The sequence below is a fragment of the Rhinolophus sinicus genome, chromosome 18 (genome assembly GCF_057876585.1).
Source record: "Rhinolophus sinicus isolate RSI-liver-muscle chromosome 18, RSI-T2T, whole genome shotgun sequence".
In the NCBI taxonomy this organism is placed as follows: Eukaryota; Metazoa; Chordata; class Mammalia; order Chiroptera; family Rhinolophidae; genus Rhinolophus; species Rhinolophus sinicus.
Genome location: NC_142518.1, coordinates 110276041 through 110302331, shown reverse-complemented (window position 1 = coordinate 110302331; position 26291 = coordinate 110276041). Strand labels below are relative to the sequence as shown.

Genomic DNA, 26291 nt, shown 5'->3' with positions numbered 1-26291 from the left:
CCATGTATATGCAGCACTGAGGCCTGTCTCGCAGACGCAGCCCTCAGCGGATGCCCCTGGCCGCTTCCGGGAGCATTGTCTGTGGGAGCTAATGGACCGGGGAGCTCACCCTCGTTCGCCCTTCACCATATGACTGCTCTTGATACAGAACTGGGTGCACTCAAGCAGGTCCCGTTGCTCAGTTGACTTGCTTTTTGGTGATTACCCATTTCAACCCAATAAACACCATTGCCTTCCCTTCCTGGGTCCTCAGTTTCCTCGTCTGTAGAACGGAGATCATGAAATGTGCTCTCAGTGTGCAGCCAGGAAGTGAGATTACAGGAGCAGGTCTCGCATCCTTCTCTTCACTGCTGGGATTGCCCTTCAGCGTATCCCCAGCCTCATGCCCCAGCAGGAGTGCTCCTGGGGACAGGCCTCTGTTTCCACCCCTCCTTTGCACCCTGCACCACACCAGCCACATGAAGCACTGTTGTGGGAAGAAGCCCTGTGGTTTTCCCAGAGGGGCTGCTGAAGCCTTGCCTTGCTTCAGCCCTGCCTGGCCTTCAAACACACCACTTCAGCCCTGCTTTCTGTGGCCCCTCTGGCTCCTGTGATGGTAGGGTGTGACCTGATGGGGCTGTCGGCGGCCTGAGGCCTGTCTACTCAGGTGAAGATGCAGTGGCTGGAGGCTTTGGACAGTGTGACCCAGGGTGTTTGGGAGGCACAGTGAGCTCCCTGTGCCTTCCAGGTGCCAAGGCTCTGATTCACAGCAGGGCTGGATTCCCACGGAGCAGAGTGGTGGGGACCCTGTGCATCTGGAGCCTCACAGGGAGTGTGAAAATGCAGATGCTAGGGCATAAGCCCAGATTCCCAAATCAGACTCGTAGGGGTGGGGCCCTGGAGTCTTAATTTTAGTTGCAAGGGTGGTGTGGTGCTGAGAAACACGTTTGCAAGTCTCACAGGTCAGCGCTGGTGGTCTTCCCCAGTGAAGCTCCCATTCTAAGGTTATGGGCCTGCACACGCAAGGTTAAGACCCTGTAAGATGGCTTTTGAAAGTTCCAGGCAGCTTTAGAATTGACCAAGACCCCAAACTTCTGAGTATAATTTCAGAGCGTAATTTTACCATTTGATCAGATTCAACTCCTTTGGAATTAGACATCTGTAAGTGATGTGCTCAGTAGCCAGGTAACCAGAGGCCATTCTTAGTAACCAGGTGTGCAGAGGCCCTGGTGAGGATGTGTGTGCTTTAGCACTGGAACTGAATGGCCTGTGCTGAGAATGAATAGGTAAATACATATTGTGTACTAAGGAGAAACAGGGATGAAAGAGTCATTGAATGATAGAGTCATTGCTCCTGAGTATGTGAGGTGGCATAGTTGGTAAGGGCAGGTGCAGGTGACACGTGCCAGGAAGAGGCTGAACTCCATGACCAAACTGCACCGTAGTTGCAATAACAGAGCAAACACTGAGTGACCATGAGGCACCAGGCACTGTGTGAAACATTCTGAGTAGAGTATTTGGTCCACACCTCACAAGAACCCAGAATGACCATTTTTTCAGACGAAGACACGGACGGGTTGGATGACTTACCAAAGTCACACAGCTGGTGTTTGTTAGGGCCTGGAATTCAACCCATGCCCTCTTCCTCCTTACATGTGTCGCGTCACCATAATTTTCCTTTGCAGACATTATTTTTTGAGGTTGTTTGCACTGGAGTCATTTTAGAAGATACGTGATTTAACAAGTTCAACTTCATGAGTAGCTGCTTACTGGTGGTGTTCTGGTGCTCAGCACTGTGGGGGACTTAAAACTAAAGGATGATGTCACTTGCTCACTCTTTCATTTATCAGCAAGTATTTATTATTGAGCTCCCACCGTGTGTCAGGCAGCGTGAGGCTCTGAGGACGCTGCAGTGAGCACACATCTACATGCCCTTGGTCTGTAGGTTAATAATCCCCAAATGTAATTTACCATTACAGCCCTAAAATGGAGAGGTTCTCAGGGCAATGAAGGTGCATAAAGGAGAACCGGTCTAGGACGGGCAGTCCAGAAGGCTTCCCAGGCCGGATTTGTACAGTTATATAAGTAGCGTGGGCACATGAAATGAGAAACCAACTTTTTATCTGTTCAGGACTGGGAGAGACTGTGTACTCCAAAGGTCCTCTCGGTGTTTCGGGAGGACTCAAGTGACTCCTCCCCTTCCAAATACCCTGTTTCCCGAAAATAAGACCTAGCCGGACCATCAGCTCAAATGCGTCTTTTGGAGCAAAAGTTAATATAAGACTTGTTCGTATATTACATTACATTGTATTATATTATATTAATTATATTATATTACATTACATTACATTACATTACATTACATTACATTATATTATATTATATTATATTATATTATACCCAGTCTTATATTATAGTAAAATAAGACTGGGTCTTATATTAATTTTTGCTCCAAAAAATGAATTAGAGCTGATGGTCTGGCTAGGTCTTATTTTTGGGGAAACACGGTATGTGCATACTTAGCTATTTCTAAATCACATATGTGTTACTACTTTAATATAGTATGTCCTACACTATAAAATAGCCACAAACTAAACACTTAAAATGACATAAGAACAATGGAATATGTACTATTTTCCCTTCTTCCGGCCCCAGCACCTCGGGGCCCACCAGCAGGTTGATAGACTGCTGACATTTACAGTCAGGCATAGACCGAGGAGTGGCATTTGGATCTGGGGAAGCATGTTGAGAAGAGCAGGCTAAGGAAGGAAGCCTGGGGTATAGAAAGCATTCCTCTCTGTCTCATTCTTTCATTCATCCATTCACCCATTCATTCTCCAGCCTTAGCCCTGCATGTGGGCCTACCAACTCCAGAGCTATTGTCCTGCCCTCTGGGTGGTTGTTAACAAAGACAGACTGAGCCTCACCTCATTGGCTCTCTTACTTCGGTTAAACTTTGTTTTTGAGCGTTTATTTGGTGCCTGGCACTGTACTAGACTCTAGGGATACAGATATGGCAAAAGCATCATCCCGCCTTGGCCTGTGTAACTCCTACTCATTATGCCCATTTTGGTTTAAAGAGTCCCCACTGGAAGCTTTCCCTATCTGCTGAGTAAGGGGAGGTGCCCTTGCTGTTGTCTCCTGTAGTCCCCCTGGCTTCCCCCATCTCGGACCCCAGCAGCACGCATCCTCCAAGTGTCTGTTTCAGCATTTCCTCCACGGAGCAGGCACCGGGTTGCGTGTGCTGTGCTGGGGATGTGCCATAACCTCAGCTCCCAGCCTAGTCTTTGGCACAGCGTAGGTGCTCCAAAAGTACTTGTTGAGTGAACAAATGTGTCTCTGTGCTGAAATTAAACAGGCTTTCCATTACAGCAACACGAGAATTCAACTTGGTGGCCAACTGGAATAATTCAGTTTACACGCTCACTTCTTCAGAGGCTGGAAAAGAAATAGCAATGCTCCTACTGATCTCAACCTTGCTTGTTTTCCAACCCAAAGGACAAAAATGTTTCTGCACTCTCCATATGGTATATATTTTTACTCAGCGCAGAGCACTGATTAGGAGATGGGGTTTTGTTAATACTCTATTTCAAAAGGAGGGAGGAGGCCACGGAGGCACACTAGAGCCAGCAGAAGCGGGGGTGGGGGGTGGGGGGGTGGAGGAGAGTTGAGAGTGGGTGTGTGAGCCTGGGTTCTTAAAGGAGCCAGTCCCTGGAGATTCTCAGTCTATGCACTGTGGCTGGCCGCTGACCAGCCGCAACAGGTCAGGCTGCTTAGCTAAGCATTTCTGGGTACACCGGAAGAAAAGACTTTTCTTTCGGTAATTGCCAAGGACTATATTTGATTAAGTGACTTCTAGCAGGTCAGTGATGTGACTGTTTATGAAACAACAGTAGCTGAGCTGTCTCTTGGGCTCCTTCCCCTTGTCCTGGACCTTCATCCCGTGGTTTCAGGATTCTGGTTGCGGGGCTACAGGCCCAGCCGGCACTTCACCCACAGAACACCTCTGGCTATTGAGAGGCTTGCCTTCCAAGATGGGCTGCTGAGCAGAAACATTGGCACAGATGGTTCTAACTGGCTGTCAGCAGCTTCAGAGTTTCTCAGATCCCTGTGGTTGAAATCGCTCATTTTTACTTGTCACATGGCGTGTTAGAGTGCCGAAATTCAAATGCTTAGCTAGCTTTCTTTTTTCTTTTAAAACATGTTTAATGATGGTAAAATACCCATAACAAAATTTACCATCTTAACTGTTTTAAGTGTACAGTTCAGCAGTGTTAAGTACTACCGGACCTTTTCATCTTGCGCAACTGAAACTCGGTCCCCGTTAGACACTAACTCCCCATCCCGGAACGCCCTGCCCCTGGCACCCATCATTCCACTTTCTGTCTCTATGAATCTGACTCCACTAGGGACCTCATAGAAGTGCAATCACACAACATTTGTCTGTTATGACTTGCTGGTTTCACTTAGCATCACGTCCTCAAGGTTCATTCATGGTGTAGTGGGTGTTAGAACTTCCTTCATTTGTAAGGCTGAAGAAAATTCCACTGTGTGGACAGACCATGTTTTGTTGATTCATTCCTCTGGACACTTGGGCTGCTTTTCCCTTTTGGCTACTGTGAATACTATTGCCATGATGTCGGGTACACAAATCTCTTAGAGACTTTGCTTCCATTCTTTTGGATAGATACCCCAATGTGAGATTGCTGAATCCTATGGGCCCCTTCAGCCATTTTGGTTTTCTGAAGCTCATTCTCTAATAGATTTGTAAGAAAGGAGTCATGGCAACACCATTCTCCAGATTTTCATGTGTTGGTGAGAGTTTGCTGCCTTTACACTTGAAAGTGAGCTTGGTTGGATATAAAATCCTTGGCTCAGATGTTTTTCCTTTGATGATTAGCTTCAATTTTCTTCTGGCAGAAAACATTGCTATTAAAAATTTTGAGGTGAATCTCATTTTATTTGCATTATACACTCATTTTTTTCCTAGATAGAGAAATAAATTTTCTTTCTTTAATCAATCCAATGATTTTATTAGAATATGTTTTGGTTTGCTCGTTGGGGGGGGTGACTTTCCTGGGTATATGACATACTCCTTCAATTTGTAGGTTTGACTTCTTTTTTGCCAGGAAAATTTTCTTGAATTATACAGTTGAGTATTTGTTCTTTTCCTCTGCTTTTGTTTTTAATCTTTGGGGACACCTATTATATGTATATTAGATCTTTTTTTTCCTTTTTTTGGCCTGCCTTCTATATTAGTTATTTTCTCTCAATTTTTCTTCATCTCTTTGGTCATCTTTCTTCTTTAAAAATTCCCTCATCTAAAACCCCCCTCCAAGGGTAAAAGGGATCAAATATATGGTGATGGAAAGAGAACTGACTCTGGGTGGTGAGCACACAATGTGATATATAGATGATGTATTACGGAATTGTACACCTGAAACCTATGTAACTTTACTAACCATTGTCACCCCAGTAAACTTTAATTTAAACAAAATTCCCTTATGTTTTTTTCTTCTACTTCTCTTAAGGCATTATATGTTGTATTTACTCACTCTTGGTCTCCTTTTAAATTAGTCTTAATATCTGAAATTTAAAAAAATCTTTTCAATCTTTTATCTAAATTATTTTCTGAGTCTATCTTCTCATTTTTGAGTTTATCTAATTCTGATTTATGCTGTTTTTCCATGTTTTGAGTCATTTTCGTAATGCCTTTAACTTGCTTTACAATGAAGGATTGTAGTTCCACCTATTTTGTGCACATTTCTTTCTGGGATGCTTTCATTGTCTAGAGAGACATTATTCTGCTTTGTATTCTCTCCTTTATTTTAATAACTTCATATGATATTTGCCTTTGCTCTTCCTCTGTTGCTCATTTTCACCCAAAATTAGCTTCCCTGCTCTTGTAGAAGGGAAATAAAGAATAGATTTTCGAATGTTACATATGAAGAGCGCCCCCTTCTGTTGATTTTGAGAACTGTTAAAACATGTCAGCTTACTTTCCACGATCTCAACTTGTTCTCTTCCCTCACTTTTATCTGGACCTTCTCTTTTCTTTGTCCTCATTGTTCCTGTCTTGATTTATTTGTATTCTATTCCAAGTAGTTTCTTCTCAGTGAAAGTCTCTGCCCTGGAAGGCAGTTTTGAGGGTTAATTGGGCCCAGTTTGTCTCAGCCCCTTTAGACCTCCATGTTGATGGCAAGCCCTCCCTTGCCTCTCTCATCTGGGAGACTGTGGGCTCCTGTAGCACAGACCATTGGCCCCTCCCTCTCTGTGTGCCCAGCTGCTGGCACAGGGGCTGGCCCCGCCAAACAGAACAGCTATCCAACATGTGAGTGAACAGGCCAGCAACAAACCCTACAGAATGCCCCCCAACCCCCAGGACCCATCTTCTGGGGAGGAACGCACTGGGCCTGGGGCCACTCTTGGTGAACAATGAAAGTAACAGACCCCTTGGATGCCCTTGGCTCCTCCTCTGAGAGGGTGTGGCCTATAGAGGTGGAAGGTGGTTTCATCACTAGTTCTGCTGGGGCCCTGAGTCACCAGGGTGGGCAGGATGACACTTGCCTCTCAGTAGCTCCCCCTCTTCCTCCAACCTTCCTGCTCTCCCTTCAGGTCCTTCTGGCCTTGACGGCTCCACCAGTCCCCAGGCATTCTCCCTCTCTTTGTAGGGGCACCTAGAGACCTGCATCAGCAGGTACTTTCCCATGGTCAGAACCCAGGGCTCTGAGATCTGTGGGGTCTGCTTTGCATCCCCAGGTACCAGGGTTCTTTGCCTTACCTGATGTGGCTCAGCTTCTCCCCCAACTGCTTCCACTCTTGCTCCTTCCAAGACCTCCTGAAGGCCACTTGAGCCTCTCTACCTGTACTCCTGCTAAGCCAGAGGATTTGCCTGGCACAGTTGTGAGGAAAAGGGGAGAGCAAGACATGTACACCTCCTGCCCCTCTCAGGGGCCCTTTCCCACATGGCCAGTCTGCTTCTTCATCCATCCCGTTGCCTTCCCTCCCAGGGCAGCTATCTACCATCTGGGAAGAGCAGGTCCTGACCCTAGGACTGGAGCCTCCACTCTGGGCAGTCAGACCCAGGGGAGCAGATCACTGGGACCATGCCTACACAAATGCCCGGATGTTTAAACAATCATCCTCAGAGAGGCATTAAGAGAGGTGATGTAAAGGACAAAAGCAGGGGGCTGAACCAATCGAAGGCCCCTCTTACTTGTTAGGATTCATCCTCCACATTCTGTTTTACCCCTGCCTCTTGCCAAAATGTAGCTTTAGGCTTTGTTTGGACAGGTCTAGAAAAGTCTTCTCTCCGGGGCATCATCCTCACTCCTGATATGTGACCTTTCTGGCATCCTGGCTGGACGTCTGGGTTTGACAAGGGGTCCAGGCAGATATTCCACTGCTGCTGTGCACCTGGGTATCCCTGTTCTGCTCTCAACCGCACAGCAGCCATGGCTTTTCTTCTGTCCCCTTGCATGTGCAGCCCTGCCTTAGGTCAGAGACTCATGAGGAACCTCCATACAGACCTCAGGGCTCCCTGATCCTGCACAGCTCCTTCCTTATGTGCCCTGACCTGCACACTCCAGCCCCTTCTCAGGCAGACAGTCACAGCCATGGCGCAGTCCACCTGGGTGATGCTTCAGCATGGGCTGCTGATTCTAATGTGGGAAAGAGTCACTTCAGCTCCTTGGTCCCACTTTATAGTGGCAGGTGATGGGAGGGCTGGTGACTCTGTAGATGTTGGAAGCCAAAATCCATCTCTCCTCTTTAGAGCCACAGCCACCCAATATCTTCATTTCAGGGTCAACATCCCAACTTCTCTCAGCTTTGCTTTGTGATTCCAGTTAGTGCCCCTTTGCCATTCTGGCCACTCTCTTACAGAAATTTTTTTGGGGTCTGAATTCCTATTAAAATGTCCCTGAGTTAAGATGTGACACTCCAAGTCTGGGGCAAACAGAGTCAAGGAGAGTGGAATGATGCTCTTCCTCCTTGCTTATGGCTAGGGATAGAGGGTTGAAAATGGCCAGGTGAAGGTTCAGGGGATTCTGGGTACTCCTTATACTCATGCTTATTACTTTACCAGGTCTCAAGATTCTACTCTTTTTTTTTTTTCAGGTGTACAATTCTGTATTACATCATCTATAAATCCCATTGTGTGTTCACCACCCAGAGTCAGTTCTCCTTCCATCACCATATATTTGATCCCGTTTACCCTCATCTCCCACCCTCCACCCCCCTTACCCTCTGGTAACCACTAAACTATTGTCTGTGTCTATGAGTTTCTGTTTCTCATTTGTTTGTCTTGTTCTTTTGTTGTTTTTGGTTTATATACCACATATCAGTGAAATCATATGGTTCTCTGCTTTTTCTGTCTGACTTATTTTGCTCAGCATTACTCTTTATTTTTGAAATCCACACATGGTTATGGAGATTTGTAAAAACTGTGCATGCACTCTCCATGCAACCAGATCTTCTCCCTTTGCCACAAGTCAACAGACACCCAGGGTCTCATAAATGGGGGGGATATTGGGGTGTGATGTCACAGATAGGCCATCAGTCCATGACACTGATAAATATTTCTCACTAAGAAGATGAATTAGTGCATCCCAGTCAGCACAAAATTGTGATGTCTTTTCTATGGCACCTATAATTTGCTCTCCTGACTCACAATGCTATGAATGAATGAATGAATGAATGAATGAATGAATGAATGAAGTGGTGAAGAAAAGGTTAGATGTAGAGATAGCTATGGCTCCATGAGAAAGCTAAAGCGGAGTGATACAGTCGATAGAGAGACACAGTGTTACAGCAGAGCTAAAGTGTGTTGTCCCCATGTACAAGGTCCACATAGAACACGGAGTTGGTGTGTTTGTAAGTACTTCCCGGGACCATGAGCATGTCACATGGATTGGCCCGGGGACAATGCCCCAGGAGTCCAGGTCTCTCTCAGGCCGTGTCCAAGAGGACTCTGTAGGGCCTGAAGCTTATACAATCTGCACGGCCCTCTCTGAAAGTGTAAAAACAAGCAGGAAAGTGAATATTTAAAATGAGAAGAAAATTCATAGTGAACTGCGAAACATGACAACCACCGACATTCCAAAACAAATAGATATTACATGTACATACATACATACATACATGTGTGTGTTAGACATTCCAGCTATGTAGTTGTACACTCGGAACTAGGATGAAGTAGAGTTTCGAAGTGAAAGATACAGTGGTTTTATGGTGAATCAAAACGGCTGACTTTTGCAAACGACATGCGAACACATAACATGGGCCTGTGAGTGACAGTTGACTCCCCTCAGAATAAAAACGCACTCAGGTTCATGTTAAATATTCAGTTTATTTTCACATCAAGTTTTAAAAGTAAACTAGCTTTTCTAACTTTTCCCCCCACAAAAAACAAACAAGAAAACCCCTTGTTCCAAGTGAAGATAACACGGCATCAGCTTCAGAATTGATCTTTTAATTACGCGTGTTTCATTGTATCCCGACAACAGCCACATTTAGCGCCATGGAGACTTCTCTGTATCCACTTCCCAGGTCCCAGGTCCTGGTCCACCTACTGCTCAAGCAGCCTGCGATGACTTAGCAGCCTGCATGTACACTGTTGGGAGCTGCTCAAGGAGTAAGTCACTAGGTAAAGCTTGTTTGCTTTGAGACAAATGACCGCTTTTGAGGGGACACAGGTCCAGAACACAGTGCTTGCTTTTCTCCAATTTATGACAATAACATGTGCTCCTCTCAGTCAGCCTGCACTCCCAGGTCTAGTGTAGCTAGGCTGTGTACACCATAACTCTGGTTGTCTTCCACGTGGGGACAGACGGCCATACGTAGGGGATCCAGTGACTGTCGGTGAGGAAGACAGCCAGATGCCGGCCTGTTTTAAGAAACCATTTGGCCATTGAAGAAGAGCTACTCCCATAAATGGAATCTCACGGAAACGGACTCTTTATAGCGTCGCACAGGCTGACAAAGTGTGTACTGCAGGCTGAGATTTCCTTCACCCATATGTGGGCTCCATGTGGACCATCCATTCACTTGGTTTGGATTTCAGATTGCCTTTTCAAGAAACATTTAACGGTAGTGATAACGCAAAGAAAACATCTCTGTCATTGGTTTCACCTCTCAAGGCTGTTTTTGTCTAAACTAATAAGCATAGCAGGGAAAACTCAGGGATTTTCTTGGCAGGGAATCCGATCATTTATACAGATGCATCACTGAATAAATGAGCAACCCTTATGATGTTTCTCGGAAATACTTCTCAGATTTTAAAGTTAATTGTTGCTTAGTATCTGTTACCAGGGCTCTTTCATGTAATGGAAGTGTGCACACCCTATATTAAAATATGAAGTATACACAGTCCAAAGCAATGTTGTGAAGATATAATATCTGGACAGTTACACATCCGAGCAAGTAGAGATAAGTACACGTGTTTGCAATATTTTAACAAATTAGTTTGCGAAGAGTTTGGGAATGAGAAGTGATGGTGACCGTGACACCCACAAATGCCGGAGATGGATCCCAAAGGAATTCAGCAGGTTCCCAAATTTGACGTTCTTGAATTTCCAGACCGTCTTTACGCGTCATAGAGAATGGAGGGGCGCCACGTATTATGCACACGGGGGTGCTTAGTAATGATGGAAATGAGAGGTCTCCCTGCAAAGGTGTGGTGCAGGGCAAAAGTTATTTAGCCTTGCTCTCACTCTCTTTCTCACAGTCTTTAAGATGTTTCTATCAAATAGGTCTTTTTCCCGGGAATGCACAGGTGGCCCTCGCAGGTACTTTTCTTCTGCCTCCTTGTAGCCTACTCCATCAAGGGCAGCAATCGAACAAATGATGGCTTCTGGCAGAAGGACTTCCACAACAAAACTCACTTTGTCGTCTCTTGTCAGACCCAGCTTGTTCTTGTCTATTTGTTTGTAGATTTCTTGTAAATGTTTTACCACGACATCCAACTGATCTTCATCCTCCAGGTATGTTTCAACACAGATCACGTACCTCTCTGACTTCAAGAAGGACGCCAGCCACCTGGACTCTTTCCTGCCCTTGACGATGTCCAGGAGATGGTGGTCGGCCCCCTTTGTTTTCACGATGAAGTCCACTAGTTTCCGGTTGACTCGGTCCCAAGCAGCCCTCATCCGGTCAGGGAGAAGTTTCCTGCGGGGCTTCTCGTCCGGGGAGCTCTCCTCCTCAGAATCTTCCAGGTCGGCATAATTCACCTTTGGGAAATCAAGATACAGATTCCCTTCTTGGATGTCTTTCCTCATTGGGTAGCTGATGTCAGCAGCGTAATAGTCCAGGAAAGAGCCCCTGAAGGAGCCACGACGGAGCCCTTCTCTGTAGTGGGATATCAGGGAGAAGCACCAGTTCACACTTTGCTCGTACACTCTCCCGGCTCTCTTGATTAGTTTTTCTTTCTCTTTACAATCCAGGTGCTTCAGTCTCCGAAGAGGCACTTGAATACCGCGCTTTTCACGGTGCATGTTTTCCTCAATCAAAACCACCCTCGCCGTCTGCTCTTTGTGGTTGACACTCTTTACCACTGCTGGCCAATACGGGTGACTTTGAAACTTAAACCAGACCATCGTTCCTCTTGTAATGGGACACTGCTCCTGTGGGAAAGCCATGCTTGTCGCTCGTGCCGCTTCCTTGGTGCCCTTCTTCTTAACAGCGGTGGTGGGGTGACTAGCCTTGGAGCCAACTAAAGGCTGAGGTTCCTGCTGTCTTTTCTCCTGATCTGGTACCTTCAGCTTCCTTTTTCTGCTTGCCGAATGGCGTGAATCAGGCAGCCGCAGCTTAGGGTCACTGGAGGATGCTGCCATCCCTTCTGATTCTGGCTTCCAAGCTCCCTGGGCAGGGTCCTTCCCATTCCCAGAGAAGGTAGAGCACTCAGAGGAGACAGCCAGGGTCTTTGGGCGGGTGCCACATGCCTCTGCTTTCAGGGCCTTGGGCACAGAGGCGATGAAACCAGGTGGCCGAGATGGAAGGACACCTCCACCCTTAGCACCTGCACTCTCCTCCTTGACTGTGCAACGCTGGCACGGAACTCCTGAGGTGACCCTCTTTCCCTTGCCCTCTTTCTTACGGTCGTCTTCTGAAAGCGATGGGAAGTTTGGGCCAACGCTGGAGCTCTGTGAGGACTTTGCTTTAGATTTCTTAGGAACAGGAGAGATGGAGGTATGCACCTGTTCTTTGTCTCCATCCGGGGTGTCCTCACCCCCTGAAGGGAGTAACAGTGATTTGGGGTTTTCTCTTTTCCTAAGATGTCTTGGTGAGTTCCCTTTGGGCTTCTGATACTTTCTACGAGATTCCTTTTGTGGTCCCATTTGAGACTGCGCAGTGGCCTCTGGGTCATCTGAGGCTCTTGCCTGACCCAACTTTGCTCTCTCCTTCAGAATCTCCAGTGCCATCGTAAGAGCGCTTCTGTAGGCCACTTCTTCGCCAGGTGAGAAACTGGCCTTCGACTGGGCCACTAGTGAGGAGGCAGTGGATTCAATCTGAGACTCGTTTAGGATCTTCACATCTCGGTTTTTCACTTGAATTTTTTTACATACTGAGAGTATTTCCACTTGTAGAGAACATGCCTGTTTCCTCTTAGTTTTTGGTGAGGTTCTGGATCGGGACAAAACCTTTGCTGGCCAAAAACGGCCTTTCCAATTGCACAGGACATACTCAGAGTCCATGATGCTTTGACTTGGGTTGAGAGGTCATTCACAAAGGTCGCGGGGTGTGGCCCAACCACAGGAGGCCTCCCTAACGCAATGTTCTTCACCGTGGGTTTTTGCCTGGGACCAGAAAGTGTTCACAGCTTGTGTGGCTTGTCCTTCTGCACCCGAATCTCCCAGGGGTGCTGGAACTCGTGTTTTGACAGACACTACGGCAGAATACTGAAACACAAAAAGGAAAAGTGGAAACGTGTCAGCAAGAATTCCTTTCGTGGAAGTAGAAGAACGTTGGTCAATGAGAACTGATAAGAGATAAAACACAGGAATAGAAAGAGTGTGTATCACACTGCAGGCATGTGTCTGGACAGGGTAGGCAAGATAAGAGGCAAGTATTTGGGAAGAGAATACGGAATCTACCAGAGGAGACTTATAGCCCCCTGAGCCCAACTTCTTGCCCTATTTGTTACTACTGCATGTTAAAGAGCATCTGTGTGGGGAGGTGGGTGTCGTGTCTGGGATCTCATTTGTGTTACTGGATGTCCTGGGCCTTCTGCGCTCCTCCGGGCTCATCCTAAGGGAATTCTTCCGGGTTTCTTTTCTTGGGTGCTAGTGCCGCCCTGTGCCCCCGAAGAAACCAGAGATGATGTCCCACCTACAGACCCTGGGTGTCGCCCCAATGTTGTGTGCAAGAGCAGGAGCTTAGAACCCAGATGTTCATGGAGATCGTCATGATGGTGACTGGTAAGCCCCTTTGTGAGGACTGCTGCAGCCATGCGCCACTGTTTGGGACGGGCACCTCTTCATTTCTCTATGGTGCTTCAAGGGGTTCCCCCACCCACACCCCCAGCACCAAATCAGGGTAAAGTAGTAGCTGCAGAGCGAGGAGCCAACTAAATCACACCTCCTCGTCAACATGAATAAATGATGGCAGAGCAGTGTCTGGTGAGATGAGGCAGTCTTACCAAACTCCAGGTGGATTATGGTAGGTGTGGTTGTGTGAGCCGGACCTGTGGATCCATATACTCCACCGGCTTGTCTGGCAGTCCCTTTACCTGCTCTGTGTTTCTGAAGTGCACTGTCCTTCCAGGGATCAAGTATCGACCACCAGGCTCCAAGCGCTACTAACGGAGATCTAGACAATGCAAAAGAGTTAGGGAATTCAGCCAATGAAATGGGGGTTGATTCATCATTTTCCCTTGCCCAACTCTGGAATGCATGCCATTCGTAAACAGAAATGTTAAGTCTCACGTATAATGCAGAGTACATGCCATGCTTCTTTCCTTCCTTCATTTGTATTTCCGAATATTTCCACCTTAAGCTACTTAGTTTATGCTAGTCCCTCCTGTTTCACAACCGTGTAAACTGCTGCTTTCACGGTAGCCCCGGTCTGTCTTAGACACATGGATTACTTCCCATTAGCCGTGTGTGTGTGTGTGTGTGTGTGTGTGTGTGTGTGTGTGTGTGTGAGACTACGTGGGCCTGTAATGTTCTGTAATGTTAGGGTGTTGTTTTGTGCTTCTAAAGTTACATTAAATGTGCCTGCAGAGAAAATGAACGCTGTGCAGAGAAATATGCACGAGACGACACAGTATAGATACATGCTCTCAATGTGATTGGGAATGGGGCTTCCCACACATTTCCTATGCGTATGAGTTTACCTGCACATCCAACCTAGTACTGCGTTTTTTCACACAAGAGCATCGTTAATCACTATTTCATGTGAATGCCTATTTTTCACCCCATTTTTCTGAATCTCTTGACAATGTGGGTTTTCTGAGATTTAAAAACTTAAAGTAAATTTCAAACATTTAGGTGGGTAGAACGCAGAAGATGCAATCTTCTCTCAACCCCCTATTTCCCACCCAGAAATACCTTGCTCATAAGTTCTACTTTTCTGTACATGTTGTACAGATAGATATGCATTATGATTAACTTACAGATTTTAGCTCATCCATTTTCAGTCTCCAACGATATGCTTCATGAGATTGTTTCTGTAATAAGTGCCTGTACATATGGCTTTGTTCGCACATACTCATCGATATAACAAAAACTATACCATGACTAAATGTACATACTTTGGGCCTAATCTGCATCCCCTTGCTCTTGGACTATGGTGAACGATCACCCAGGTTTCAGGGCCTCTGCTTACAGAACTCAGTGTACGGGCTCTTAGAGTTCAGGTGTCATGTGAGGACATAGAACAAAAGGGAGGAAGACAAACAGGTGACTCAGTCACTGCAGTCTCCCAGCAGCAGGAGCTGTCAGTCTGTCACACAAAACAGGAGGGCCTGCATTACACCCAACCAGAGCGCTACTCACACCCAAACACACACACACACACACATTCACAGATACACACACACACTCACACACACTCAGAGAGACATTAGAGACACAGATGCCTAATGGTGAGGCATATAATCCATGTTCTCTGTCTCTACACACACATACACATGTTTCTCCTTCCAGTATACATGTTATTTTTAGCTCTGTAGCCCCTTATTTTAAAAACACATGTGTAAATTCTAAAAATGATGTTTCAAATTAGAAAGTAGGAAAAATATTAAGCAATAGTAATCTAATCTAACACCTAGAAATGCTTACTGCAAATATGAGTCCACAGACTCTAGAATTTTTATTCTGTTTATACATATAGCCTATAAAATATGTAAAAGGTTTTTAAAATTGTACAAACACTTTAAATATTCTCACTTATTCATGTTTGCGTACATCTTTTTAAGTGTCAATCACTTTAATTGATCGCTTTTAACAGACAACCAAAATATCAACAACAGTTATTTTTCCTATCACTAAAGCTATAATGCTTCCTCGGGAGAGACTATCAGAAGGGATGGGTGTTCACTGAGAGCATTCATTGTATGCTTTGGTCCAGGGTCCAGATGTCTAACAGTAAGGGTTGGTACATAATCTTGCAGATGATTTTCTTCTCATATTTTGTACTAAGAGGAGTGCAACTCTCTTTTCCCACTACAAAGATGTGTAGAGATAGGTGGATGGATAGATGATGGATTGATGGATAGATATAGATTGATAGATGATAGATGATAGACAGATAGCTAATAGATAATAAACATATTATGTGTGTGTGTGTGTATATATATATATATATATATATATATATCGTGTTTTCCTGACAATAAGACCTACCCGGACAATCAACTCTAATGTGTCTTCTGATTGTCCAGCTAGTTCTTATTTTCAGAGAAACACAGTATACATATGATAGATAGATAATAGATAGGTAGTTAACAGACAGATGATAGATAGATGGACTATAGACCAATTAAGTACAAATTATATGCTTTCCGTAAAACGCACATTCACATGGAGAGCGATGCTGTCTACTTTGTCTTAGGATATGAAGGACAGGCTAACACAAGCAAAAAAGTCTACAGCTGTAAATGGAAATGTCATGACACGGTTCCATGGAACAGAGAAGAGGAACAAGAATGGAAGTGGATGGACATTATTTTTCAAGTCATGTTATAAAATATTATAGGGAGGACACATTTACCTGACCATATGCACCAACATCTTACCTTATAAAGAGTCTATGGGGATAGCAAATGAAATATTGGATGTCCGTGAACAAAAAGAAAACAAGTACCATTGCACAGCATTCAATGAGAATGTATTTAAAATGTTTGAAATATCTTTGGGGTGTTTGTTCGATCAACGAAATACATTATTAAAATGTATGTACCTCGCCACATGACAGAGATTCAATTACAGCAGTCTGAACAGAGGGTGGGCACAGTTTGCAGAATATGCGAAGGAAAAATAGCCAACAATTTTCCAAGGTAAGGAAAAATTTCACGTGGCATATTTGATATATCCAACCATGACACTAATTCTCACATACACACATACACATACACATACACGTAGACATACACACACACACACAAACACACACACAGATGGGCCCAGGCTCTTCTTAGTACAACTTCTAGAAACCAAAGCAAAAGACAAGACCTTAAAGCAAACAGAGGAAAACAAACCTGATTCTTAGGCAGGCTCTTCTCATTATTTTAATTAGAGAGAGCTTGATGGAATGATTTAGAATCCAGAAAAAGCAAAGAGGGAGCAATGAGACACTAAGAAGAGTGCCACGGTAGGACGAGTGGGCACTTGTCATTCTGGAAAAAGCAAGGGAACAGAGTGTGGTCCTGAGGACCCATGAGCTGGGAGGAGCGGACCTCAGAGCTTGGGCTCAGACATCTAAGAAAAGGGGCTGCCCAGCTCCATGTGGTTTCCGAGACCTCTCCTCGTGATGCTGAGGAAAGTGATGAGCTCCCGCCATAGTGCCAGGATCTGAGAGGGGCCACCCTGCCCTAGACCTGGGACCCCGATCTCTCGGGAGAGAGTTCACCCATATGCCACTGCTGGTCCCTACTGAAATCGCATGTCCCTGTCCCTGTTGTGTGAAGGGCCATTATTGGGGTGGTCCTGAAAGGAGCAGGAACACAGAGGAAGGTACAGCCAGTTGTCTCACATCCAGGTCATCCTTCCGAGACCCCTCTGGCTGTCCCTCATAGTCAGAAGGTTATCCTTTACCCAGAAGCTACTTCTTCTACAGGCACGTCCCTGATGAAGAATGCGGTGGTATGTCCTACAAATTCTATGTTTTACTTTAGAAACACAATAAACATACACAAACTGTAACATCAGCGGCATTCACTTCCAAACACACAACCAAAAGCCCCAGAATCTCTGAGACAAACTTGTATTTATGCTTATATACTAAAGAGGGAGCCATTTACTGATTCAAATTCCATTTACCTAACTGTGATAACTGGAAAGTGGACTTGTAGAGACCACGCTCTTAATTTGTGTGCGTCAGTGACTCAGGGCGAGCACAATATCATCCCCCGAGTTACACAAAGCTACTTTAGCTCTTCCAGCCCTACCCATTCATCTCTTTTGTTGCCTTCAAATGTTCTCTCTCATCGCGTACACATAGTAACTCTTTACTATAAGCAGGTGTAAGTGAGTGAGCTTACATCTTTAAGAGTTCATGTGACAATCGCTGTAAGGAGAGGTGTACAATGAGAAATACTTGGGGATCTCAGCTTTCAAGAACTCAAGTGACAAAGTCCTCACGCAACAGGTGTCACCTAAACCTGTTGAAACGGGGCTGGGGTATGCCAGGTTATTCAATCACCTTAGCCCACAACAAGAGAGGCTGCCATTCTCTTAGAAAGCAGGAGGGATTAGACCTCTTAATGTCCAGCTAAAGATCACACAGCACACACACGCTCACACACACACACACTCACGATCCAGGTCCGGTTGAGGGACTCTGTTCCACCGGCCAGGACACATAAGCACAGGTACGATTGTGCAGGTGGGATCCAAGGAATCTCGGTCAATAGAAAACGACCTGCAGGGGAGAAAAGGTGAGAGGATGAAGCACTTGGATGTTAGACGAAGGACAACCAGAAACTCAGCTTGTGGCAGGATCAAAGGACCCTGGGTCTCCCTTTAGTCAAGTGTGTATTGACAAGATTGCCAGGACACCATGGTTTCTGAGAAGAGACACAACTCCCCCAGTGCCCTTTACCTGAGATAATAGGGGGGTAGAGACGAGCTTCCCCTGTTTGGAATCAGGGCTCAGTGTGCACGTCTGTACCCACACCACCAGTGAGCAATGTGCTCAGAGAAAGGGCTGCTATCATCAGGGCACAGTGCACAGGGCACACACTACCTCTCTCATTGTCATTCACAGTAGGGGGCACAGCTGCGCTGTGATACCTCGTCCTCCTTTAATGAGCTCCAGGTGACCCTTCTGTGCTGAGTCCTGGGCAGAGATGTGCTGGAAACAGACCCTCTGGAGGGAAGAGTGCAGGTCCAATTTCCAGGCGTTTCCTGTTTCCATGATGTAAACACTCCCATCATGGGCGATGTAAGCCGCTAACGTGAGGTCACTGGATGCCGATCTGGCAGCTGATGCCCCAAATCAGCTCTCAGGGGGTGATGGCTCCAGACACACCCAGCACAGTTATGGATTCCAGAATCTAGAGCAAGACAAAGCCATCCCATTCCACATGCCACCCACAAAGGAAGGGCAAGCTGCAATGGGATATAACTGTGTATGTAGGCTTTCAACCAATTCTTAGTGTGGAGGAAAGGAAGAGGGCCATCAAGTCCCACCGTGTAGCCTATCCAGTTTGGGAGGAGGGCAAATAGTGCGGTGCATTCACGGTCAATATTTTCAAACCAGACAGGCTTTCTGAAAGACAGATGTGGGTTTGAGTCTCAGCTCTGCTTCTCCTCAGCTGTGTGACTTTCATATTGTGCCCTAACATCTCTGTTCCATAGTCTCCATTTTTGGCCAATCAGTGAAGAGTGTTTCTGCATTCAGAGGGTTGATTAAACATCATGACATAACACTGAACCTCAGCAGTGCCCAAAGGTCATTCCTGGAACTTCTGGGGGCTGGTCCCTGAGAACGTGTAGGGGGACCAGTGAGGTCTTCTCTCCTTATTCAGTCTCAGTGAATCCGGACTGTTTGGTTCCCTTCCGTGGAAATGTCAGGTTGTAACAGGAGGGCTGAAGAAGCAGCTCTTTCCTATTCAGGTGGATATTAAATAGATTTGCACAAATGAAAAACAAGCCCACACTTTCGAATCCTTTTTTTGTTTTCAAAAGTAGAGTAATTATTTCATGAAGCATGTTGACATGTGACTGATAACGGGCTTCATATTTTTTAAATGAATGCATTAAAATCAGTTGCTTAGTTTTCCTCATACTTGAATATTTTATTACAGGGACCCAGGAAGTGTTACTTTTGTAGTTAAAATTGTTTCTGAATTGAAACTCACACATTCTAAATTTAAGCATTTTACAGTATTCCACTCAGTGGTATTACATAAATTCACAGTTCTCTAAAACCATCACCTCTAACTTCTTACAAAACACTTTCCCAAGTCCCGAAGGAAACCTTGCACCCAGCAAGAAGTCAGTCGTGCTCACTCCACCTGCCTGTAACCTCTGACAACCACTAAACTACTTTCTGTCTTTAAGCATTAGCTTATTCTGGACACTTCATAGAAATTAAATTATACTGGCATCTGACTTCTTTCATTTAGAATAATGCCTGCAAAGTTCACCCACATCGTAGCACTCCTTCTTAAGGCTGCATAATATTCCCTAGCACGGATAGTCTGCATTTGTGTATCCATTCCTCAGTCCATGGGCATTTGGGTTGCTTCCATCATTGTCTGTTTTGAATACCACTACTATGAACATACAAGTTCATGGCTTTTTGAATGCTTGTTTTTATTTGGGTGGGTGTACCCTAGGGGTAGAATTACTGTGTCCTATACTTATTATATGTTGAAATTTTGAGGAACCACCCACCTGTTATCAACAGCCACTGTACCATTTAAAAGTCCCACCAGCAATGTATACAGACAGCTTTCCATTACTCCACATCCCCAACGACAATTGTGATTTTCCCTTTTGTACGTTTTAGTCATCCTGGTGGGTATTATAGCTATTTTTGTGCTTTTGCTTTGCATTTCCTAATGACTAGTGATGCTGAGCATGTAATCATGTGATTGTTGGCCATTTGCGTATCTTCTTTGGGAAATATTCATTCAGATCATTTACCGATTTTTATTGCTAGTTTTTGTGTCATTAGTTTGGAGTTGTAAGGGCTTCTATGTCTTCCAGATGCTACACTCTCACTAGATGGACCATTTGCCAACGTTTCCTTTGATTGTGTAGGATACCTTTTATCTCTTGATAGGGTCTTTAAAAAAAAGATCATTGATTTATTTTTTTCAGTTACAGTTGACATTCAGGATGATTTTTGTTAGTTTCAGGTGTACGGCATAGTGATTAGACAATTATACAATTTATGCAGTGATGCCCCCGATTAGTCTAGTACGCACCTGTCACCATACATAGTTGCTGCAACGTTACTGACTATATTATCTGTGCAAAAAGATGGTCATTTTGATAAGGGCCGTTTACTTTTAGCTATTTTATTTACTTTTTCTTTTGTTGCTTTTGCTTTGGGATTTATATTTAAGAAATCGTCACCACATCCAACGTTACTCTTCCAAGAGTTTGCTAATGTTAGTTCTTATGTGTAGGTTCGGGTCCATTTTGAGTGAGCGTCGTTTTGTGTCCTACGTAACTTCAGCGTCCAACTTCATTCATTAGGATGTGTATACTTGTACCAGAGGCACTTGTTGAAGAGAAGATTCTTACCCAGATTGAATGGTCATCATCAACCACCCCTCATCCAATTCACCGGTTTGCTTCCAAGACCCAGTGAATTGCTGATTGTGATAAGGAAGAAAATTAGAAGCCAAACAATCCATCAGCTTAGCATTAACATAGCTTGATGTAGGTAGTACGAAAGTTTGACCAGACCGAATACAATCTTGAAGCTTTGCTTCCAAATCTCAGGTGAAAGAAATAACAAATGTGATCAAAAACAGAAAAAAATATGTTACGGAGCTGGCAGCAAATTAAGCAGGTACAAAAACAAGTGAAATGTTTTAAAAAATAATGGAGGAAGAGACAGAGGAGGTGTGGATGAAAGTGAGTATCATCCCCCCCACTTTAAAATTGTAAGATGTGTCTTTATAGTGCAATGAAGCATGAATTTCAATTCCTTCATAAACTTTACATTTTGTAAAAATAATTTTACAGATAATATTTGTTACATTTACAACTGGGACAAAGGACTTGACAGTAGAATGTAAGGTAACTAAGAGTGCTGCATATTAAATTACTTTTGGAAAGTGGAATCTTCTTTATCAGCTAGCCTCAGCGAGGATGACTTGAAAATCCATTAAGTCCTCCTAGCACTACTGCAAGAAATCTAAACATGGTGTAATCATCTCTAGGTGGCTGTCATCCGATACCTGTGTTTCCATGTAGTTGAATGAGTATTAAAAGGCATCTATTTGATTTCCCCAAACGTTTAATACAGACACGTTCACCGATGGCGTTAGAGAAGTCAAAAGATGTTATCATGCAATCTTGGTTATTCATGGAACGGGTGCTCCATTAATGTCCTTTGTTCCTCTATTTTTCTTGTTTTTCAGATAATTCAGAGTTTCCCAACAGGCATGGGCTGCATTTGCCAAACTAAGACAACAGTATGAGGAAGCCACCAGATGGAGATGTTGAGCTGCCATTGTTAGCTTCCACCAGGCCCTCCTTGACACATGCAGTGGTTCCAACTTTAGTGGGGCAGAATCTGAGGATGTACTGAAAATGCAGATTCCCAGTGCCCACCCACAGAGTCGATTGGATAGGCCTCTGATAGAACCAAGGAACCTGGATTTTTAACTCTCCCCTTCCCATGATTCCGATGTAGGCCGTCCCAGGCACCACGTTTTGAGAAACTCTGATGTAGATGGTAATTGAAACCATAAGCATATAGGGAACATATAGGGAAAAGGCCTAAAGTGAGAAAAGCATCAAGGAAAACAGAGTCTTGAGCGACACCAGCATGTGAGGACTCCTGGGGAGAGAGCTCGCAATGGCAACAATATGTTGTCTGCAGGACAGAGGATAACAGGAGAACACGCAGTTATGAAAGCCCGAGGGAGACGGAGGGAGTGGAAAGAAGAGAAAGAGAGTGTGGTCAACCAGACGACACAAAAGGAAAGTGTTTTCTTTGTGTTCAAGTAGCAGTCGTCTGCTTTGAATTTTCTGGAGAAATATTGCCTTAAGGAGTAAGAATGCTTGAAGGAAGAAGAATGACGTTTGACATATTCTAAACAATTCTTTTCTTGAAATGAATGTTACATTCCCCATTGAAATCCACATTTTTAAATAAAATGTTACATTGGATCCTAATGATCAAAGTATTAATCCTTTCAGCTTTGAAATAGAATGCAGGCACTAATTCATGTTACTTGTTTGATATTCAGGGAAATGTATACCAGTGGCTAAAAAAAGTGGCCATAATCATGTTAACATAGGAATTATCATGATATAATCTTAATTATAACATATGATCATTATTAAATATAAACAATAGTACAATCATACTATTACAAACTTTGAGCACTTGCATTATATGACTGAATGCCTGTAAGAGTTATTATGCATCGTTTCACTCAATTGCATCCAAATTTTATGAGACAAATACTATTATTATGCCCTTAAGGTAGTAACAATGTCACTGAGGTACAGGGAAGTCAGGAAATTAACTCAAAGACTCACAAGTCATAAGGGGTGAAGCCTTGTTGAATTTTGTGCTGGAATTTCAGTTCATGCTGACATTTTGGGCAATTTCTCTTTCAAACCACCCAATGGAGTCAAGTTTCATATAATTTTGGAAAGGTCTAGATTGCAGGGACAGCAAATCGCCACCTAAACCTTCGTTGTCCTGTTCTTCCTTGCCCCTCATCTAGGTGTCCTTGCCCTGCTTCCCTTGCTGTTAGGTGTCACCCTGTGACTGAGACCTCAGCAAAGGAATGTCAGTGAAAATGTTGTGTGCGCCTGCCAGGCCCAGCTCATCAGAACCATCGCACCTGGTACACCTCCGTGCTCGTGTCCCCTTCTAGCAAACATCACACTAAGCCACCTCCGGGGCAATGGGCGGGAGCCACACTGTGAAGGTGGCAGAGTTCCCAACAACCTGGGTCTCTGTAGAAGTACGTGGATAGGCCCACCAGGAGGACCCTCTGGCTTTCTGGTAATATTACAGCAAAAGAAATGAACCAGGTTTTAGTCATTATACTCATCTGAGTTTTAATGCTACAGTAACTGTCTACCAAAAGTAATGCAAGTTGGGTAAAAATCAATTTTAATTATGCACCACTCTATCCTCATGTATTGCATGAGTGCATTTCAAATAGCGGCTTAGACGAGTAGGGCTTAATTTTTTCCACTTACCACAGGATAAGAATATATAATTCAGCGCTGGTACTGCAGCTCAAGGAACCGGGTTCTTCTCTCTTCTTGCCCCTCCTTCTTTCAATGTGACCTTTGTCCCCAAGGTCACAAGCATTGCAACTGTATCCCTAGCAGGACAATGAGGAAAGGTCAAACAAGGAAGACAGCTCAGTCAATCCAACTGATGAAGGCCTCCTAGAAATGGCACCAGAGTCATCTGGAACATGTGTCATGGGCAGCCCAGGGGCTGAACTGGGTCATGGGCCCAACGCTAGATGCACCAGGGTCAAGGTTCTCTTAGTCAGGATGAAAGGATAGAGGACAGAAAGATTTAGTTGGATGGCCATTATCTGCCACAGCACTTACCTGACATAACCTTAATAATATTCCAAATGCCTGGTAGGAGGGAGCTTTTGGCCAATCCAGACCTCTGCTCTCATGCCACACATAAAGAATCACAAAGTTGCTGAAAGTTCAGATCCTTGCTCTACTGTGCAGCTCTGTGAGTGTGGGTAACTCTTTGTACTTTTTGATCCCCAGTCTTAGATTATGAAGTGACCTGACATGAATTCCTCTTCCAGAGGGTTATTAAGATAACTAAATGAATCAAGGGTCTGTATGCTTCCAAAGGGTGGCAAGCTTACAGAATTGTTATTGTTGTTTGTGGGTATACGATGATCATTTTGAATGACAAATTCTGAATCTGCTTGCCAGACACATTTGGGTTTCCAGCATGGTCAAAGTGAGGCCAAATACTACAGTCCCATTAGCACTCAGAATGATTGGATTACAGTGTAGTGGGAGGAGAGAGGCTGCACAAGTCACAGTGGGAGGGAAAAAAGAGCAGTGCCAAACAAGGCTTGACAGAAAAGCTGGCTGAGTTTGTTCAAAAGCCCAGTGGAAGGAAACACCAGTGCTGTGCTTGAGGAAATTGCAGGAAGCTCAGGATGGAAAGGATAGAAGGGGAGTAGAATGAGGTAAGATGCTCAGGGCTCTCATGGGTTATGCAGACACTCTCATGGAGGCTCTGAGGAATCAGTGAAGGACCTTAGGCATCAGAGTGTAGGCTAATATCTGAGGGTTCAAACTTAGACAGACCTGACATTGAAACTTTTTCTATTATACGCTGTGGTTATGGCGTAGGATCAATGAACTGGAGGAACAGGCTAGAGAAGCTGAATCAGAGACAAAGAGAACCTTGGCAGAGCCGTCAGTGGGAATCGTGTACTCCATTCAATGAAAGACGATGGTACAATTAGTTTTTCACGGAAGGAATAAACAGGGGGGTCTCTCCGTGACAGCAAGCACAAAAATCCATCCTACACAAACACACACTTAAAAACGCAAACTAACACCTTAAAACAATTATAAGAAAATATATGGGGAAACTTTTATAGTCTCAACATTAAGATAATTTTATATTAAAACTACCAGGAGGTAAGAAAGAAAATTGACAAGTTGGACTACATCAAAATTTAAAACTGTTGTGCATCTAGGACAGGACAAACAGAGAGAACAGACAACTCATGGAATGGAAGAAAATCATTTCAAACAATGTACCTGACAAAACATTAAGACACTGGACATATAAAGACCTCCTACTATTCAACCACCACTACCACAACCACCAGTACAACAACAAAACAGCTTGAGTAAAAAATTGGGAAAGAGAGAAGTTTAAGATGGCAGGGTAGGTAGACACTGTACTGTGTCATTCTGCGAACACATTAGTATTACAACAAAATTATAGAACCTAAATCCACCTGGAGAACCATCTGAAGTACAGCTGAACAGAAGTCCTATAACTAAAAATATAAAGAAGTCACGTCAATACCAGTAAGAGGGGTGGATTGTAGAACAGGCCTCAAACCTTAATGTGGCGGTTCAGAATCAGGAGGGATACCTCAGTCACAGGTTCCCTCTGGAGGAGCAAGAGAGCCCAGGCTCCCACAGCAGTCTCCCCAACCTGGAGTACTGGTGCCGGGAAGAGGAACCACCACAACATCTCGCTGCAAAAAACGGGGGGTTTCCGACCATTCAGGTGGGACGGAACGCTGTGGGAAACCCAGAGGTCCTCTGAAACGATGCACAAACAGACTCACTTGCTCACAGGCACTCACCTTGGGATCCAGCGCAGGGACGGTGACTCAGGGGGCCTCAGAGACATACAGGGGCAGACTGAGAATTGTGGCTTCGGGGCGAGGACTGGAGGACAATCGACATTGCCCTGATGAGTGGTTCTCTTCTTGAGCAGCCTGCAGGCAGGCGCCATCTTTCCTACGTTGAGGCCACCCCCACAGGCCAAATCTGAATCTGATTGGCCTGGTGAGCTGCGCTGCTCTGCCCTGTTGACACTTAGCGGGGACCCGGGCCCTCCACACTGAGCACTGCTGGGGGCACTTTCTCCTTGAGCAGCCTCCTTAATGCACTCTTTCCTGGAAGACTATCAAAGTCCATGGGCGACAGGAGGGTGGTGACTGGCCTCGGTGTGCTCGGAGACTTTTGCTGAGTCGCTCCAGGCTCAGCACTGGCACCAAATGAGAGTCTACATTAACCTGGTGACCACAACTCCCCACTTTAGTGACTCCCCGAGACACTGCCTCACACAAATCACATACCTCACGAGGCTTTATCATTGGCTGAACCCTAAGGGAGCTGGCAGGTGGCAAGAGGCCTCTGGGTGTCCTGGCTTTTTGCAGTTACCCCAGGCACGGTACTGGTGGCAGACGTCCTGGGTTCACAGCGTGG

At 44.9% G+C, this 26291-nt stretch overlaps 1 protein-coding gene across 1 annotated transcript; it reads right to left on the bottom strand.

Annotated features, from left to right (window-relative positions):
• Positions 1-10616: 10616 nt before the first annotated feature.
• LOC148754696 (PWWP domain-containing DNA repair factor 3B-like) lies at positions 10617-12745 on the bottom strand. Its single transcript, XM_088794768.1, has one exon. It carries the CDS (start codon positions 12669-12671, stop codon positions 10617-10619), a length of 2055 nt encoding a protein of 684 aa, XP_088650894.1. The 5' UTR covers positions 12672-12745.
• Between the last annotated feature and the right edge of the window lie 13546 nt (positions 12746-26291).

Coding starts and splice junctions, on each gene's coding strand:
- LOC148754696 (XM_088794768.1), bottom strand. CDS start 12,671: ATGGACTCTGAGTATGTCCTGTGCAATTGGAAAGGCCGTTTTTGGCCA.